This window comes from Dermacentor silvarum, chromosome 6 (genome assembly GCF_013339745.2).
Source record: "Dermacentor silvarum isolate Dsil-2018 chromosome 6, BIME_Dsil_1.4, whole genome shotgun sequence".
NCBI classification, from domain to species: domain Eukaryota; kingdom Metazoa; phylum Arthropoda; class Arachnida; order Ixodida; family Ixodidae; genus Dermacentor; species Dermacentor silvarum.
This window is the reverse complement of record NC_051159.1, coordinates 84,572,410-84,592,930: the sequence shown is the minus strand read 5'-3', so window position 1 is coordinate 84,592,930 and position 20,521 is coordinate 84,572,410. Positions and strand designations below refer to the sequence as shown.

The 20,521-nt window shown below is 47.9% G+C and overlaps 1 protein-coding gene across 1 annotated transcript in view; it reads left to right on the top strand.

Moving 5' to 3' along the window:
• Positions 1 to 20,521, top strand: part of LOC119455699 (protein turtle homolog B-like) — a 298,519-nt gene that overhangs the window by 225,082 nt on the left and 52,916 nt on the right. Inside the window, exon 5 of the mRNA XM_037717123.2 lies at positions 16,482 to 16,802. Coding sequence (XP_037573051.1) covers positions 16,482 to 16,802 — 321 coding nt within the window. The remainder of the gene's footprint in view (positions 1 to 16,481; positions 16,803 to 20,521) is intronic.

Genomic DNA, 20,521 nt, shown 5'->3' with positions numbered 1-20,521 from the left:
AAACAGAAATGCATTGCTGGAAAGACGTTTTTCTCGGGGCAATATAAGTGGTCTTATATTAAAATGTGAAGGCCCTAGCACCTTTTTTATTACTTTACTAATTGTTTGATATTGCCCCGACGCGCGCAGGTCTGGTAGAAATGCTGGAAAAGGGGTTTGTTTTTTAGTTTCCCCGCAGCAGAATTAGGTTTTCTCGTACATTCAAATTACAATCCGACGCCGAATGGTAAAGTCGTACTTTATCATTTTTCTGACGCATTTCACTGTGAGAAATTCAATTTTTGTTCACCCAAACCTTGCACCACGTGGAGGGCCTGAGCGGTCGGAGTGCTTGGGGTGGTTGGGGATGATTTTCTCCGCCACCGAGCCGTCACTGCAGGCCGACGCCGGTTGTCTACGCCGGATTTTCTGCGACACGGGGCCCTTAACGCTGTCGCGTTAAAAAAAGACAAGTAATCAGGAAAATGGTGAAGAGCAGACATTGGCATGCCGTTGCGCAATTGAAGACATTGAAGTGCTGAAATGGCGTACTACTTTTTCTGAGAAAAAAAATATATATTCGCGGCGAAGTCAAAATGAAGAACGGGGAAGGCAGCTGTGATGTGCAGGTGTGTAGAAGCGAATATACCAGGCAATAATACTTTCTTGCGGACTATACTCGCGGACAATTTTCTGTGGCAATGAAGGGATAGCTACGGAGAGAAAGCGCTCACAAGTGAGAGCGCTTCTGAAAAGAGTACCGTGCTTAAATCCACGTTAGTTTAGGCTGGGGAAGAGAAAACATATACACCTCATTAGCAACAGTTAAATAAGACAGAACACACCACTGTTTGTAAAAGGTTGCTTATATTGCGGGTTTTCCTCTTCTGTGACGCAGCAAACGGGAAACCGTCGCACGTAGAAGCTGCATCGATTCAGCATCTGTTCCGAGCAACCAAAAGCACTGTCAAACGCTGCCGGACTATTTCGCGCGGTAACACATGTGCAGCAGCCACGCGCCCGTAGCTTCCCCTTCATAGCCACAGAGAGTTGTCCGCGAGTATAGTTCATAATTGAAATATAAACGTGCTGCGCAAGATGCACAAGAAAAAAAAAGAAAAGGATAGGGCAGAGTGCAGACTATGATGAAATAAAGTTGGTATTCTGCGCTCTGTCCTGTCCTCCTCTTTCTTTTTTTTTTGTGCATCTTGCGCAGCACGTTTATATTTCAATTACCAGGCAAGCCGGCAGGTAGGGCCGGGATGCGGGGAGTTGTGAAAGTAATGTATCAATCATTTGATTGTTGGTATGAGGACATGCATGTGTGGGCGGCTATAGTGACTACGCGAACTATATGCACAACCTGGCCCGTCATGAAGGAGCGCCCAGTATAACACATCCATGGCACAATTGCCCCATTATACTTTATTCGAGCCTACTTTCGCACAGGAGACGACGACGAAGTGATTCTTGTACAGATCAGTGTTCCTTCGCGCTGCAGTATTTTTGGTTATTTCTCGTGGTTTAATGGGAGACGCCGCTCCCATTGCTACGGCAATGGAAGTGGAGTCAACAGAACGCCGACGGGACGTTACTACCACGTCAGGAACCGGCCCGAGGAAGAGAAACTGCCCTCCAAGTCAAGCCGGCAGTGAGGACACTGTGTTGTACTCCTGCTCAAGCGATGACACCTCAGATGACGAAGGCTTTGAGAGAGTGGTACACCGGAAGGCCAAGAGAAGAAACATCAGCGAACGGTCTTCGTCAAGTAAGTCAACTGTCCTGCCACAGCGAAGGCCATCGGCGCACACACTTCTCTTTATGCCTGACAGGCCTGTGGACAACCTCAACCGCCTTAATCGACAAGCGGTTTCCGTTACTCTGGAGGCTCTTGTCCCAGGAGAGATTAAAGATATCAGGATTAATAATCGAAAGAATGTCCTGGCTATTGATGTTCGCAACCGAAGCGCAATCAATGCTTTGATGGCCGTAAAGCTCCTGGGCAACATTAATGTCCACTACCTCGTGCCGCAGGACTACGAAACCACGGCTGGTGTGGTTTACGATATTGATACATCGATTAGCGACAGCGACCTGCCAATTTTAATCAAACCTGCGACAGATGGTATTGCCTTACTGCAAGCTCGGCGCCTTGGCAACTCGAGCTGTGTAAAGCTCGACTTTAAAGGTGACTGCCTACCATCGCACGTAAAGGTCGGACACTTTCGTCATGTGGTACGGCCTTTCGTACCAAAACCACTTCAGTGCAGAAGATGTCAAAGACTTGGACACGTGAGTGCTGTCTGCCGAAATTCAACGGTATGCCCACGATGTTCCGAACAACACGACGCTGACACCTGCCGTGCAACGGAGCTCAAGTGCACAAATTGTCAAGGATCGCACGCTGCATCCTCAAAAGACTGTCCACGTCTAAAGAAAGAGCAGAAAATCTTGAGGAAAATGGCCAGAGACGGATCATCACACAGAGATGCTTCTGCTGCAATAAGGCGACATCGCTCCCGAAAAGGAAAGTCCACGAAATCCTCTTCAGGTTCGAGGGAGATGACTCGTCCTGCAGCGCCGCCTCCTGCTCCATCTGTCTCCAATAAGAGCACGAATGTCAGCGAAAAAAGCAACCATGGTGTTGACACCTCTTCAAGTGAGGAGTGGCCAGCGCTGCCGAAGACATGCCAAACACCAGAGCCACAGCATATGACTCGCCACTTGCAGTCCAACGTCGCTGCAGTTGACCACATACGAGACAAGGATTTGCAAGTGATTGCTATGCTGAAGTCGCTCACGAATGTCATGCGTCTACTACTGACAAACATGGATACTCCGGCTGCTCGCAGCGCTCTGCAAGTACTGGACACGTTGACTCCAGTGCTTGAAAGCTTCGTATAGCACTATGGCCCGCTCCTCGCTGCCATTCCACAAGGAAGTCAAGAAAGCCTCTCTGTTGCAGTGGAATGCCCGGGGCCTCAAATCAAGAATTTCAGATTTTAGACACTTTGTCTTCGAAAACCGTTTTCCCATCCTCGTAATTTGTGAACCGAACGTTCAAAATGCCATCCGCATTTCTGGATATGAAGCATTCATGTCCTCTACCTGTGGTGATGTGAGCAAGGTGATTGTATATATAAGATGTGAACTGACGTACGTGTTGCACCTAATCCCACCTCACGACACCAACCAGTACGTTTGTTTAATCGTAAAGACGAAGAAACTTACGTTCACTCTCGTCGCTGCCTACATTGCTCCTTCAAGTCGCTTCGACTCTAAACGACTGCACGACGTGTTATCCACGACACCCGGCCCTACGATCCTCACTGGAGATTTTAATGCTCACCATCCGCTTTGGGGGAGTTTGAAGATGGACTCTAGGGGAAAGAGGCTTGTATCTTTTGCAACACAGCACGACCTTTATTGCCTCAACGATGGTAGTCCAACATATTTACGAGGGATTACATACAGCAGCTGCCTAGATTTGACCCTGATCTCTCGGCGTCTTGAACGAAAAGTGCAATGGTTCTCAGATATCGAATCACATGGCAGCGACCATATTCCCACGTATCTGAAGATCAAGGGACTATTGAAATACTCCTCCACGACTCTCCAACGAATTGACTGGCCAGCGTTTCGGTCACACATGGAGGAAGTATGTCAGGAAGGAAACCATTCTAGTCTGGAACACGAAATTCAAAAAGCCATGAAAGAGACTACGCGCGGTTTTCAGCCGTTCCCGAAATATGAAGAATTTGAAGCCGAATTGCAGCGACTACGAGCGATTCGCCGGCGGGCTGAAAGAAGATACAGGAGAACAAAATCCATCCACGATCTCAGAGAGGCAAGGCGAATACAAAAGAAGATTCAGCGGCGCATCGATGCGCTCCAATCTCAAAAATGGAAACGATTCTGTGAGTCGTTGGATCCACGTCAGCGCTTATCTCAGATATGGAGGACCGTGCGTGGACTTCGCGTATCACCGCAACAGCGTGTTCCTTTCAAATCTCTCGCTTTGCACCAAGGTTGCAGAGAGATTCAGATTGCTGAAGAATTTTGTTCAAGACTTGCTGGCTTGCAGCCCCAATGTGCACTTACACCATGTGTCACTCCTGCGTCCCGGGACTCCCGTATGGATGTCATGTTTTCGATGGAGGAGCTTAATGCGGCCCTGGCGACTTGCAGGCGCTCTTCGTCACCTGGGCCAGACGGCGTTACCTATACGGCGCTCGGCAATCTTGGCCAGAAGGCGCAACTCGTGCTGCTAAACCATTACAACGAGTCTTGGCGCAATGGTGTGGTTCCACGTGAATGGAAATGCAGCCGCTTGGTACCACTTCTCAAACCAGGTAAATCACCGTTAGATTTGTCATCGTACCGCCCCATCGCTCTGGCCAGCTGCATCGGAAAAATAATGGAAAGAATGGTTTTGACGCGCCTGGAATGGTACCTGGAGAAATACAATGTGTACCCAGATGCTATGGCTGGCTTCCGGCGTGGGCGCTCATCCATAGATAATGTCATCGATTTGGTCACATTTGTTCAACATCAAAAACGTCTGAAACGACTCACTTCGGCATTGTTCCTTGACATAAAAGGCGCCTACGATAACGTAGCACATTATGCCATTATAGAGGCTCTGATTGAAGCCGGAATTGGTGGCCGCACTTTTCAGTGGCTATGCAGCTATCTGACCGACAGACATTTCTTCGTGATGACCGAGGATGGCGCCACGACTCACTACCAAACATTCCGTGGAGTACCACAAGGTGGGGTGTTGAGCCCGACACTATTCAACTTAGTGCTCGTTGGCCTAGTCAGATGCTTGCCCAACACCGTTGGAATATCAATCTATGCTGACGATATCTGCATCTGGGCGTCTGCTGTAACACGACTGCAGGTACGAGCAAGGCTACAAAAGGCAGCTACGTTAACATCACTGTACTTACGAAAACAGAACTTGGAGCTGTCTTCAGAGAAATGCTGCCTTGTTACATTCACTCGGAAGGCAATGAGGCCTTACTCTGTAAGTGTCAATGGGCAAACAATTGCAAACGCACGGAAACACCGCTTTTTAGGGGTAATTATCGACCGCGACCTTTCATGGAGCCCGCACGTTTCATACCTAAAGAAGAGGTTAACGACCATAACACACCTCCTTAAATTCCTCGGTGGAAAATCATGGGGCACATCGGTGCGGTCAATGCTGCAGCTTTATAGTGCCTTATTCCTCGGTTTCGCAAGATACAGCCTCCCGGTGCTAGGCAACACTTGCAAAACAAACCTGCGTGTACTCCAGGGACTACAAGCTCAAGCCCTAAGGACGTGTCTCGGTCTTCCGAAGTGTGCGTCTACGGCGGCAACGATTGTCATTGCGCGAGACCACCCAATATCAACGTACTTAGCCACCGACGCCCTCAGGGCGCATATTCGGCACGTTGCCCGGCTACCTTCCCACCATCTTGCATCTTTACTTACAGAAAGGCCACACACAACTTTCAGTCGTATAATTGCAGCCAATCATACCTCGTTGCCATCGAACTACATGCCTGCAGCAAGACCATCCTCACCGTTATGGTGCCTGCACAAACCTGACATACGCCTCACCATCCCAGGAATCACAAAGAAAGCTCACATGCCGTCATCTGCCCTGAAACAGGCCACGTTAGGACTTTTACATGAGGTTCACAGTGCCCGCGTACATGTTTATGTCGATGGCTCAGTCACACCTACAAGTTCAGCTGCCGCAGTGGTGATTCCAGCAAGATCTGTCAAGATGCAGCTAAAGACGTCACATGTCTCATCAACAACAGCTGCTGAACTGGTAGCCCTCCGTGCGGCTCTTCATTTCATTCTGGAGGAACCACCCCATCCATGGTCAATCTTCTGTGACTCCAAGGCAGCCCTACAGAGTTTACTCTCAGTACTGCGCCATGGATCACATGAGCAGCTCGTCGCAGAGATAAGACAAGTACACCATCGCATAATTGATGAAGGGCACAATATAATATATCAGTGGTTGCCTAGTCACTGTGGCATACATGGCAATGATCGAGCGGACGCAGCGGCCCGATCTGCTCATGACGGTGTCAACTGCGTTGCCATTCCTCTTTCGAGAGCCGACGCAGCGAAAAAGCTTTCCGCGCTTGCGCGTGAGCTAACATTGATGCAATGGAATTCCTCCGATTTCACAAGTGCACGCCTTCATGCCCTGGACCCTAATTTACAGCTTCGTATTCCATTCGACCTTCCACGACGGGACTGCACACTTCTAATCCGTCTATGGCTTGGAGTAGCATTTTCAAATGCGTACTCCTTTCGTATCGGAATGGCCAATAGCCCACTTTGTGAATCCTGCGGGTGCAACGAAACAATCGCACACCTTCTTTGTGAGTGCCCTCGTTTCAACCCGCAGAGAGCAGCTCTCTCAGCGACAATACATCAACTGGACAAACGCCCAATAACAGAAGGGAACATCCTTGGAAACTGGCCTTCACAAACAACGGCGCGAGCCGCCCTGAAGGCACTGCTGCGTTACTTGAAAGACACCGGGCTCAGTGACAAATTGTGACTCTGCATTGTGTTACTTAGGACGGAACGTTCAAACTATGCAACACGAGAACGCCTTCGCGGACTTCATGACAGTGCCCACAGAAACAGTTCTGTTTTGTGTGCGTGTGTGATTTTCTTGTTTCCTTCCTTTTTGTTTATTCTTTATTTTCACTTATTTTTTCTCTCTCTCCTTTCGCATCCCTTCACCCCTCCCCCGGTACAGGGTAGCCAACCGGAGATAACCTCTGGTTAACCTCCCTGTCTTTCCTCTACCTTTTTCTCTCTCTCTCTCTACTTTCGCACAACGCCTACCTGACAAGCGCATCGTGAGGTGAGGAAGATGAAGCCGCCTGACGAGCGCCGCCTTCCATGTTTAGGATAGCGTGTAGACAGCATATGCTAGATTAAGTGCGAATAAATCTTATGGGACACAGTGCTGAAAAAATCTAGATACACAAAGCAACGGCATGCCAGCATGTTAATAAAATTCTATTTTGATGTTATCTCTCCACTGTGAATATTGTAATAAAGATAAAATGTACGCGAACAAGAAAGTAGCACAAAGTAACACAATACAGAAATAAACAAGGTGTTAAGATGAAATATGGAAACGATAGACTAATGCCAGCTGCAAGGCGTTAGAATTTGGCAGACATTTTATTATTTTTACTAGTATTGGTCATTAGAAATTTCGGAGATTCTCGCTACAATCTTGGTGTAGTTAGTACTCGACTCTGTCTTTTGGGGGCTTCCGATTTGGTCGTGGTTTGTTGTCACGTTATTGCTGGTACCAAGTATATGCAAAGCAGGTGATTCTTTTGTATTGGGAACCAAACTGAACAGTGCATGCCGCAAAAGTGATTGTATCTTAGAGCAAAAACACACAATACCCACAGTTGTGACCAACACCGACTAGCAGTACAAAGGTATCTGCTGCTAGGAAAAGACAAACCGAGAGAGGACGCGAGGCAGGAAAACGAAGGTATTTCAGATTCATTATTATATACACGAGTTATAAAGTAACAAACAAAAAAGAAATCTGCGATGTGACACACAACAAAAGTAGTTCGATAAGGTTACCACAGTTAAATAGTTCGATGAGGTTAACAGTGGTCACCAGTTTGCTGCAGTTCAGAATTTTTTCCTGCGCTAAGTACAAGACGTCTACAAGGAAGGCACTTTGGGTGGTGGAAGTTTGACATTTACGCAATAGAAAGCACGGTTCTTTAGTTTCTAACAGATAAAGGCCAAAAAAGCGGGAGGATGGCAAAGATAAGAAACAAAAATGGTAAGGAAAAGTGAAAGTATCACAAAGGAACAAAATCTAAGCAATAAAGTGGGAGAAAAAGGTCCTCAAAAAACTTTGAGACTCGTTCGTGACCGAGTGCTGATCTCCTTATATAAAGCTGCGCGAAAAAGACAAAAAGCACACACAATATAAAAAAACAGCAGAAGATAAAACAAGGCTTGAAAGCTGGGAAGAAATAAGGAATGTATGAAAGAGTAGTACCATACACTTTCCGAGAAGTGGAAAGTATCATTAAATGATCGCAAAATGTAACGTCCACCGCAGCGCCCATAAGCGGTCGCTCTATGTTTCCCATAGGGGCACTAAAACCAGGGCCTAAAAGGCTGCGAATGAGGGTGGGAAAAAATAGGGTCACACGAAAGTTGAGAGTTCGCTAAAGTGAAATCTATATGGGTGCGCTTTTCATCGGGTTCCGCCTAATCTTTTCAGGCATCTGTTGAAGTGACCTCCTTCTCCAGCAACCCACGGATGCCTGCGCGGGAGTTTCAGAATATTGATTTCAAAGTTACTTCGAGAATTCTTTTGACGTTGGTCTCTTGAATTTGCTAGGCTTTACTGAATTTCTGTCTCGGCGCGGGGCAAAAGAATGTATTTATGGTGACCTGCACTGAGCGATGTCGTGTGGCTAAGCCTCTTTCTCGGTGGTGTTCAAGATTCAACAACTTACTTAATGATTATCGGCATAATTTGTTGATTCACCTTATAAACTTGTATGTAACTTCTGCCCCAAACACTCATAATGCGGTTTCTCGCTCGCAGCGGTATTTGTATTTCCTCTCGCCCGTTCGAAAAGTCCAATTCTTAAAACACGAACCTGTAAGCCCTTTTACATTCCAATCATTTTTAACGCCTACCGACCAGATGCACTTAAATTAACCTCCCCTTTCCTTTTTTTCTTTCTCTTTTTTTTCTTTGTCTTGCACGGCTACAATCTCTAGAACAAAAATACAATTTAACCTAAGTTCCAAGTCAGCCGCCTACATTTTTCGTCTGTTACTCGATCTGCGTTAGCGACCTGCAGGCGTTCTTCGTCAACAGGACCAGATGGCATCACGTACGCTGCCCTATGCCACCTTGGACATGACGCACGTAGTGAGCTGCTCAACTACTACAATGAGTCTTGGCGAAACGGCCTTGTTCCTAAACAATAAAAATCGGGCCGCTTGATCCCCATTCTGAAACCTGGAAAGTCTCCGCTTGATTTATCATCATATCGTCCGATTGCGCTTTCGAGCTGCGTCGGCAAAGTGATGGAAAGAATGATTCTTGCTCGCTTGGAATGGTACCTTGAGCGATTCAACATCCATCCGGATGCCATGGCTGGCTTTCGTCGAGGTCGCTCGTCCATCGACAATGTTATTGACCTCGTTACCTGGGTCCAAGAACAGAAAATCCTCAAGCGCCTACCAGTTGCACTTTTTCTCGATGTCAAAGGAGCATACGACAACATCGCCCATGAGGCCATATTGAACTCACTTGAGGCTGTGGGAGTTGGTGGCCCGATGTATCAATGGATTCGGGACTATTTGACCGAGAGGTGCTTTTTCGTACAGACTGAAGACAGCCCAACTTCGGAACATTATGTTTGCCGTGGTGTGCCCCAGGGTGTAGTGTTGAGCCCTATATTGTTGAACCTCGTCTTGGTGGGACTTGTGGAGTATTTACCGCGGACAGTTAATGTCTCTATATACGCCGACGACATTTGCATCTGGGCCTCTGCAGTGACTCGGCCTCAGGTGCGGGCCAGGCTTCAGCGAGCGGCAACCATGACGGCGTCTTATCTACGAGAACAAGGCCTCAGTGTGTCTACAGAAAAGTGCGCATTGGTTGGCTTTACGCGCAAACAAATGTCACTGTATCCGGTTTCAATCAACGGTCAAGCTGTGTGTTATGTTAAGACGCATCGCTTTGTCGGTGTCATCATCGACCGTAACCTCTCATGGACCCCTCACTGCGTCTACCTGAAGAAGTATTGCTCAGGTATTTAAGTTTCTCTGTGGGAAAAACTGGAGTGCGCCAGTCCATTCTATGCTGCAGCTGTACAGGGTACCGTTCCTGGGACTCCTTCGTTACAGTCTGCCAGTTTTGTCAAATACATGCAAGACGAACATTCGCGCTCTTGAGAGCACACAAGGTCAAGCCCTACGCACGTGCTTAGGGCTGCCTCGGTGCACCTCAACAACAGCAACAATAGCCATCGCGAGAGACCATACGATCCAGACACACGTAGCTGCCGACTCCATCAGAGCGCACATTCGTCATCTGTCAAGGATCCCCGACCATCACTTAGCTTCCCTGCCGGCGGAGAGACCTTAAGCGACCTTTTCAAAAGTGATTAGCGCCCATCAAGAGTGTATACCGTCATTTTTTACACCGGCGTCGAAGCTTTCATCTCCCCTGTGGTGCCTGCGACAGCCTCAAGTGAATTTTACTATTCCCGGAATCACCAAGAAGGCCAATCATCCATCGCTGGCTCTGAAGCAACTGACGCTCCTATTAATGCACCAGACATATCATGACTACATACATATATGTACCGATGGTTCGACCTCACCTACCAGCTCAACTGCCGCATTCGTCGTTCCAGCCAAGCAAGTTGCAGTTAAATTCAAATTGTCACATATGACTACATCTACGTCGGCGGAACTTGCAGCCCTCCATGCAGTTGTGACCTACGTCACCGAAGAGCCGGCACAGAAATGGGTCATATTCTGTGACTCTAAGGCCCCTTCACAGTATCAAGTCAGCCTTACATCACAGAACTTACGAGCAGATATCCGACATCAGGGAAGTACATCACCATGCTCTGGAAACAGGGCACAGCATAGTCTTCCAGTAGATTCCTGCTCACTGTGGCATCATCGGCAACGACATTGCTGACAGGGCTGCCCGATCTGCCCACGAAGACACCCAGACGCGTACAATACCTTTGGCGAGGAAGGACACTGCCAGGTAACTTCGTCTGCTTCACGCAAAACGTCACAAGCTTTATGGAGTTCAAGTGCTTTCAATTGCCGATTGTATAAGTTGGACCCCTTGCTACGTCTACAACTTCCATGTAGCCTTTTCCGCGGCGAAGCAACCTTGCTGTGCCGCTTGTGGCTGGGAGTGGCGTTCACGAATGCTTACTCACATCGTAAGGGAATGGCCAAGCCCGATGTGCGACTCCTGTATGTGCGAGGAAACCATCGAGCACCTATTGTGTACCTGTCCTCGCTACGACGTACAACGCCTCTCTCTCAGGACAACCTTAAACCGGCTGGACTCAAGACTGTTCTCTGATTCAAAGATACTCGGACCGTGGCTACACCCGTCACTGGCACAAAAAGCGTTGCGTGCATTAGTACAGTATTTGAAGTGCACCGGTTTAAGAGACCGCCTATAGTGTCCCTGTACATCGTCCCACGTGTACTCAGAGCTCAATCTCTCCCTATTTTCTCTTCTATTTCCCCTTTCCCTTATCCCTAGTACAGGGTAGCAAACCGGATGCTCTTCTGGTTGACCTCCCTGCCTTTCCTCTCCTTGCTCTCTCTCTCTCTCTCTCTCTCTCTACTCGATCTGTGCGTGAAAACAAGAAGTAACCACTGAAATATTACAACTGTCTTGCCCGGCTAAACAATGACACGTGTTCTGATCAAACTCTTCGGGGCTACTTTTCTTAGTGCGTCGTACAAGCATCGTCGCCCGCGTCTATGTGAAGTTGTCTTGATGATTGGTCTACTTGGGAGTCCAGTCTGTATTCGAATACCGATCTCACCCGTATTTGCAGTAGGAAACGATGGACTACGCTTCCAAAAGTCAGCTGAATTTTGCAGGTACCTGTAAAGCTGACTTGCTGTTACTTACTTGTGTTGTCGCAAGCGCGTCTATATTTACGTTATCTCGCTCTCCTTTATCTTGCATGTTTGCATCTGCTTACCCTTCCCTAATGTAGGGTAGCCAACCGTAATTGTACTTCTGGCTCACCTCCCTGTCTTTTTTTGTCGTTTTCTGTGTGGTTAATAACTGTATTTCTGTGATTTGCGATTCAATTCAATTAAGTGATTTCTTGAAATCAAACTGAGTATAGAGAAACGGGGAACGATAAGGAGAGTGAAAAAAATGTAGGGCGAGAGATAATTGACAAGTGAACAGGGTGCGGCAAACGACGTGCGATAAATCGAAATTGCGCTCAACCTGCTAATGAGGCTTGCCCTCATTACACCCATCATTAGCCACGCGAAAGCAAACGCGTCGAAGTCGTTTGTGCAGGTGATCACATGAACAGAAAAATCTAGCTCGCTTCCGGTTGAAGAATAGGGCTGCGAAAATACCGTCGCATTACCATTCGTTTTCTCCGAAGATTTCTTTCCTTTTCTTTTTTTGTGCTCACGTATTCTCCGGCACCCAGTCTAACTCAGTTTGCGCAAGGAAAATGAGCCTTTGCAGTCAAGCTTTAATGAGCTCTGGAAAAACACGAAAGCATAAAGGTGAAGGAACGCTTAGGTGAACTTCAAGTCATCCGTACAAGATCATTTATACGAACGGTGCAAGGGCTCAATGGCATAGCTAATCTTAGTTTTTTGTTCAACAAATTATTTTTCACGTATGCGCCTTTTTCTTCGACCTGTCAAATCTTAAGGTTCTTGAATATATCTTATCTCTGATGCCTGGTAACACTTACCTGCAGAGGAAAAAATAAAGATCTTACGAAATGGAAGCGCGATGCAAAACTCGATGATCATTCGTGATACCACTATCAAGGGTAACCATGTATGTCTAATTGTATAAACAATAATATGTGCAAGATCACGTTAGCTATTCGAAGGTACTCTGCATCTCATTCAGTTCTTTAACATGTACCTTTGGCAACTGAATATTTCGCTGTGTTGAGAGTGGCGGTCTTAACGATCTCTCGTCAAGCGCTTGGAACCTGGCTCTGTTTTTACTTGTATTCTCACGTATTTTTTTTTCTTATACTCGAGTACTTAATTTACTCTGAAGGTATTGTAAATTACTGGATATTCCGCAAAGGCTTCTTATTATTTTCTTTTTCACGGCAATTAAGAGTACTACGTACAACGTCTTTCTTTTGATAGGTGCTCAGTTTATACTTCCGCCAACGCCATACGTTTTCGCTCTTTGCCAAGATCTGAATGATGAGAACAGGAGGAATAAAAAATTAACCGAGCCCAATTCGCGCAAGGCGGCGCGGAGGCACAGGAATCTAATTAATCGTCGGGCCTTCTTCAGGAAAGTGCTGGTAGTGAGAAACACGGGGCAATAAAACAAGCAGTGGACAATTGGATAACGGCGTCGGTATGGGAGGACGCGACCCCTAGCACCCGCTTCTTTCGCACTCCTAAAAGCCGAAACAAATTGCGCGGCAGCTGCACGACCATTACTCACCCGCTTTGAACAGCAGCGGCGCCGGAACCCTGTAGATCACACGGCTCACGTTGACAAGATATGAGAATGTTTGGAAGCGCAGCGTAGAGGTGGCGGTATGTACACGGCAAGGAACAGAGCAATTCGCAGAGCGAACGACTGCCGAAGGTTATGTACGGCGTGCTATCTTTGGGACGTGACACGACGCTGCCCGGGCCGAGACATGCTTCACGGCTGCGCTTTCTCTTTCGACTGTCACGCTCACTGCTACCTCTTCTACAATACAAACGCCCGCCTCTCAACCCCGCTTCTCCTCTACCACCAGCGCTTCATCTAAACAACGCCCACACCTCCCATCGCTTTTGCTTCAGAAGGGTTCGGGCCGTTGGCTTCGTCTGCTGCTGCGCGCGTGTGTGTGTGTTCTCGGTCAACAAGAGGGGAGCAGCCGCTTGGAGGGGGCAGCGTAACGGCAAAGTAATTGAGCGCCGTTTCTGTAACGAGGCATGCGCTAAGCAGGGCCGCTGTCATGTGCACAGCGGCGGGACTGTGACAACAAGATAAATGCCGCGAAGAAGAACAAAGGCTAAATGGCTAATGTCGAAGATGGTAGTTTTGGGGCTGCGCGGCGTTAAATACAGCTTCCCCCTCCCGACCAGAAAACCAAACAATGGTGCGCGCGTGCTCAGCGTATCGAGAATCGCCCTGACGTGTCTAGACTGGACAACGCTGGCCCACACTGCTGGACCAACGTACCGTGCGCTTCGTTTGTTTCTTGTTTGCCTCTCTCTGTCTTGCGCGCCTACTCCAAGTGCGCGGTGGGCTGCTGTTGCTATACTAGCGTCTTCGGGACCAAGAGCCTCTGTCATTTTCTTTCTATACCTCAACTGAGCCCTTCTGCTGCCACTTGGCGAGGAAATAAATACAAGAAAATAAATGATTGCACGCAGCGGCGTCACACGAACACGGACCGAACTTTCTAGATATTTGTTGTTCGTGTCTTTTTCGGAAAATGTATTTCCTTCCTACTTGACATTATCAGCCATCTCTTAAGAATACCATTAAAATTAAAAACCTCGAACTCGTAATCGGCCACTGTGCTGCCTAACCTGCGACGCAGACTGTCATCTCTGCTCCACAAGAAGCAATGTAACCGCAATGTACCACGCAACTGTTCTTCTGTTTCTTACTCCAACATTTTCTAGTTACGCACAAGGCCACAGACATGTTATTCTTGTTACCGTGACATGACATGGTGACGCGGCAGCACTGCTCTGTCGTCTGTGGGTCGGAGTATTATTCACTAACTCGTAAACTATCGCATTGGGGTGGCTGACTCACTCATGTGCGCTAAGTGCAGATCTGAAGATGTTATCGTCTCATTTACCACTGTTCTCGCTTCGATGAACAACTACAGACACTCCGGTGTGCCTTGAGTAGGCTAGGTGATTGGTCTTTTGCAGAAGCAAAGGTCCAGGGACCCTAGCCTCACCGCTCATCAGTCCAGAAAGCCACAAGAGCTATTTTACAGTATATGAAGGTGACATAATTGAATTACCGACTTTATAATCGCTGCATCTTTTATAGAAGGTGTAATTGGCTAGAATCATGTCTTCTCTCTCCTTTACTTCCCCATACTCACGTGTAGGATAGCTGGACAAAATCTGATGTAGCAAGAAAACTTGTGCAAAGATAAGCGCGAGATCACGTATAAAAGAACGCTCGCTTGGAATTTTTTTTTTTAATCTGAGTGATATGCTCAGATATTTGCATTGAAGCAAATATACCTTCCCATTATTTCACGGCTTCCAGCGTTCGCGTCGCCACTGCGGTTGCCCCTAACGAACGCGCTAGAGTTTAAATAGCAGAATCAACAATCCAAATATGACGTAATAGCTCAGTGGAAATCCTTTCCCTTTAACAATCCAAATATGTATGTACAAAACTGTTGGCAAATCTATACTCAATGTGTACAAACAGACTAATTTCTAAGCACGCCTGTATTTAGTAAGGCGATATTGTTCGTGTGCAGCTTCTTTCGCCTAGTTACATATACCCCTATGCAGTGTTAGTTGCTCCTCCTAAACGGTTTCTCACCCGACCTTCACTTCTGGACTCGGTAGCACCTAATTTTGCTTTTCATCCCTTGTATTGTGCTCTGTGTCACTCGTATGCAACTGTGCAAACAGTAGCTTTGAACTAAGCTATCGGCTTCGCTTTTCAAAAGAACATTCCCTCTTTCCTGTCAACACACGACAGCTGAGCCCACCTCCCGTCTTCTCCAATTTGCAAACCCGCTCTAGTTACTACAAATGGCGTGTACAATTACGCGCGTGTACGCGCGCGTGTCGCACGCGTGTCGCGCGCGTGTAATACACGCGCGTATAACTAATACGCGCCGCGCGTATTACGCGCGTGTACGCGCGCGGCGAACGATGCTGTCGCGCGTGGCAAGATTCACGAAAAGCGGCAGCGACGCGCGGCAAACGCTCGAATGCGTGCGAGACCCATTTTTTGCGGCAGCCGCAAAACGAGCACCAATCAGAAGCGAGCTGCGCAGTTGTGGCGCCACCTGTCGCACAAGCAAAGAATCATAATGCATGGGCTCTGAGATCGAACAGTGACGCGCACGCCGTAAAATCTCAGAGGCCATGTCCAGTCAAGGGGGCTGTTTTTGTTAAGCCTTCCCACACCGCCACCGAGACGTCGACGAAGAATTCGCCTCGCAATGGAGGCGTTTTTGGAAACCGTTCGCGGATATGCGTGCCTCTATGACAAATCGAACGTCGACTTTAAGGACAAGGAGCTGCGTGCCAACCGCTGGCACATGCGGGAAAGCAGAGTGTGCGCCTGGCTCTCAGTGTCCCTGTACCGCCATATAGGGCGCACCCAAAACTTTCTCGTCCGCTTTCTGGCACGTCGACGTTGCACAAGTAAAGAACAAATAAGTATTATAGTGTTCACAGTCACCAGTAGCTCCGCGTCCGTATCCGACATGGCTGAGCGTGGCCGGCAGTGGCGCAACGAAACACAGACACTTCCAATGGAACACGAAACCGGCAGAACGGAGAGCGCGTTGTCACGAGAAGTATCGAATGGAACGAGACAACGCGGCACTCCACGCGCCGTTGCCGCGTGCCGCAAAACGCGAGTGTGGACTTGCCCGCGCGAGTCTGCCGCGCGGGCGCTTGCCGCGTGCGGCGTGTCGCGCGCGTTTTTGTCGCTAGTGTGGACGTACCTTTACGCGTGCGCTGCCCCTGTTCTTCCTTTGCAGTGAAGCCGCTGGACGTCACCATTCAGCCTCCCGAGCGTCCCCTGTCGGCCAACAAGGAGGTGGAGCTTGTCTGCTCGTCCAGTGGCTCGCGGCCCCCGGCCACGCTCACTTGGTGGAAGGGTGGCCAGCAGATCCGTTCCGCAAGAGACTCCGAGGATGCCACGGGCTCCGCAGGTGGCGGCGGAGGGCTCAGCGCCAGCACCTCGGTCTTGCTTTTCACGCCCACGGTGGACGACAACAATCGCATCCTGTCGTGTCGAGCCGAGAACAAGGCCATACCTGGAAGCGCGCTCGAGGAAGGCTGGAAGCTCGAAGTCTACTGTGAGTATTGCCCAGTCGTCTTCTCATAGCCACACTAGGGAAATGTGTCAGAAGGTTTCTAACGGCTACCTGAGAAACATGTGTACTCGAAGAGAGAGAGAGATGACATCTTTTGGGGGGTTCAGTACCTCACTTCAGGACCACGGGGTAGGAGACTGGGACCTTATTTCGATGAATCGGGTTTAGTTGGCTTGTCGGGCCGAAGTTTGGTTGTCCGGTTCATGTAGGCACTAGCGGGTCGTATCGAGAGAGTGTCGAGGCGGATTCAGTTAATCCGCCTGCAAGGAGTGAATTGACTCGGCCAACCCGCTTGGCAAGATGCACGTAAACGCAGTCGAGTCGGGTTGGGTCACCAAGACTTCTGACACTACGCTATCGCGTAGAGTTAATGTAAACGAAGCTGTAGAAAAGTACGTTAGTCCATGTCTAGTCCAAGCGTTTTCATTAGCATCTCTAGCATAGCAAATATCCGTCGTTGTTCTAAATCATCGCAATAGAAACGTCAGCGTAGTGATTTACGACAACCGCGGACACAGTATAGGAAAAGACGACAGGGGTGCAGTGAAGTGTATCTAATTCGGTGTCATGCTGGCGTAGATTTGAACCTTCGTCCCCTAGCACGGCACATCCGCATTGCTCAGGCGTCTTACAAAGGCAAATCAGCCGCAAATTTTTCGCTCACCGATGATTCAGAAACCAAGTAACAATCACTTTTACTTCGTTGTCCCGTTGAAGTTATGCAGTCATATGGAAAGCAGCGGAATCTGATCGCAATTGAAAGGTTCAATTCTCAACTTCATTTCGCACGAAATAACGGCGCTTAACCAGCGAACGCCTCGACTATCATAACTCTGGCCACCATAAATACCCTGGGAGTGGTCGCCGGCCAATCGTTAATGGATCTTTTCAAAACATGCAGTGCCGTGCTTTCCCCTGGTGGCCTCTTTGGGCGCCCGGCAGCTGCCGCGAATGCGAATGTGAAGGTGTCGTGCGAATTTTCCGAGTTAATTTTTTTAAGCTGTCGCTTGTCTTTTGTGGTTGTCGGTTGCGAGCTGCTAGTGTGCATACTGCGGAACCTTTGGCAAGTATTTCACGATTATTTTACTGCCTTAAGCACGCCGCAGAAAAAGAGATAAAGTGCCAGGCGAACGTGCTGTGTACCCGATGAAACGTTATATAGGCAAGAACACCAGCAACAAAAGTTTAACGAAGCAGATGTCGTGTCAAGCAGCTTATATAGCTTCACCGCATGTTTGTTGTGTAATGTGGCGAAGCGCACACGCTGCATTGGCGTGAAAAGTGAGAATCGCGGACAGCCGATCTTGTATGTGAATACTCCCGGGCAAGCTATGGCAGCCTCAATCCACGGACCGCATCCGAGACCCTGCGCCCGCAAACTGTGTATACCTTTCGCAAAATTTCCCCTACGTGTGCTCGGACTGCAAGTGCTTCCCGAGGTGTTTCCCGTTGCCACGCACCACGAGGAAATGCTTATAGACTTCGTATAACTTAGCATCACTTGGCATTACTTCGTATAACTTAGCAGCACTTCGTATAGCCACGACCAGCTATATAGGAACCGATCAGCTCCGCTCTGTCTTTAGCCTTGCGCCACTAGTGCAAGTTACCCCGAATTTTTTTAGACATTAGTTAGAGATATAAAACTTCCTGCAATTGTTTGCCTAGTTCGTCAAAAGGTAAACTGCGAATTTGCCTTCGTCTGCGCTCCTCGCAATTAGTAATGTCTGACGCATGCCTGTAATGTCACTTTCGCGGTCTGCAATACGGCAGAGAATGCCACTTGAGATTCGCATACAATATCTGCGCGGAAAGAGGAGGGGGGAGGGAGGGGGCGTCCGAGAAGTGCAGACGAACACAAATCAGCAATTCATTTTTGACCTAACTAGGCAAGTAACATTGCCAAGTGTTACATTGAATGACCGATACCAGAAAATGCAATCCTTCTGCATAATTTGAGCAAGAACGGAGCTGGCTACAAGTGCAAAATGTTTTTGCCACAATTTGATGAGAAAAACAGACTTCGCGGAATAAGACACTTGCCGACGTTGCTCCCAGTATCAAACAACGTAAACAAAGTGCTGACTTGCATGATTTTTCGAGCTTTAAAGTGCGATAAGCGAATAGCTTCACATTTCGTAAAAATTGAGGAAGCTTCCACAGCACTAGCTGACCAAAAACAGCAAGAAAACGCTTGACGTTGCTTGCGCCCATCACAACTTCCATGAAAACACATGGCGGTAACAGACGATAGCGGAGCTGGTGCACTTTCATCCGGGCTCCTCCAAGTGAGTTGCCGCTAGGGGCCCACGTGACCTTTTACAAAGGTACATTGTTATGCGTATAACGAACTCACTTTTACTGCACTACTTGTAAAAATGTTATAGCGATAAGTTCAAGAAACCGGTTTATTTTTTTTTTTTTTGGTATAATGCAGGTAATCTAGCTTAACGTCACCCTCAATTTTGCATACATTAGGGTTCGAAATGTGAACACTAGAAAAGATATAAACATCAGAGTTACGATACTCAGTGTTGAACATCTGAGTATATTAACAGCAAATTTGCGCTGTACAAAACGTCAACGTTCGCATACACGCCGTGCCACTGCGTGTGCAACAAACGTACAACGAAATTGGCTGTTGTCTACAATAGAACGCTTTATAATTTTACGATCTCGCAATGGCTGAAACGCATGCGCTGCAGGAACTTCACAAGTATCCCCGAGTGGGCATGAATAGCAATATCTGATCGCTGGTCTCACCATGTTGAAGCCTCCTACTGAAATATTATTGTATAGCAAGATTCACGCCTTCCATAGGCCATCCGTCACACTCTTCGTGTACGTGTAACTCGCGTACTCCTATTACATATCGTTTTGAGTATGAGAAAGCACACATGACGAAGCCGAAACATCCTGCCCAATCCGCCTGGATTCTAAGTCCTGGACCACATATAACAGATTCAAAAGCGAATATTCCACCCCCTGCGCAGCGGAATCCTTCGCGTCTTCACGGTGTCAACGTCGTGACAAGGCAAAGCTTATTACACTGATCATTTCTTATTATTGCGACAGCAATTATATGGACACTCCAGACGCATTTATGTCATCGTCGTCGGCGTGATGTTCCGTGTAAAGTAAAAGGACGATAACATCGTCGCCGCGCGCCTTATGCTGTATCTGAGAGTGAAAGCGTGCGAGGGTGAGCCGACGAACGTGGCTCAACCTCGCGCGCGCAAGGGTGTTACAATAATGATAAATATTTAGGTGTTACAATAGCTAACAACCTAAGTCGGAATTATCATGTCTCTCACGTACGCGCAGCCTCATTCCGAAAGCTTTGTATTCTTCGAGATAAACTAAAGCAAGCACCTGCCGAAACTAAACGTCATGCATGCTCATCACTAATTAGGCCTAATGTAGAATATGCTTGCGCCATCTGGGATTCTCACAGAAAACACCATATTAACTAACTTGTAATGGTTCAACGGAAAGCAATTAGGTTTATTTTTTCTAAGTACCGTAAGACGGACTCACCCACAACTCTCATGAAAATGCATGTCCTCCAGACATTGCAACTTCAGCGGAAGGCTCTTAGACGCAAGTTTCTTTGTCTCCTGAAACATAATAAATTCTCCTTACGCCCTAGCCCATACGTCCTGTTCATTAGCATCACGGTTAACCAGACATCATCACTCAGA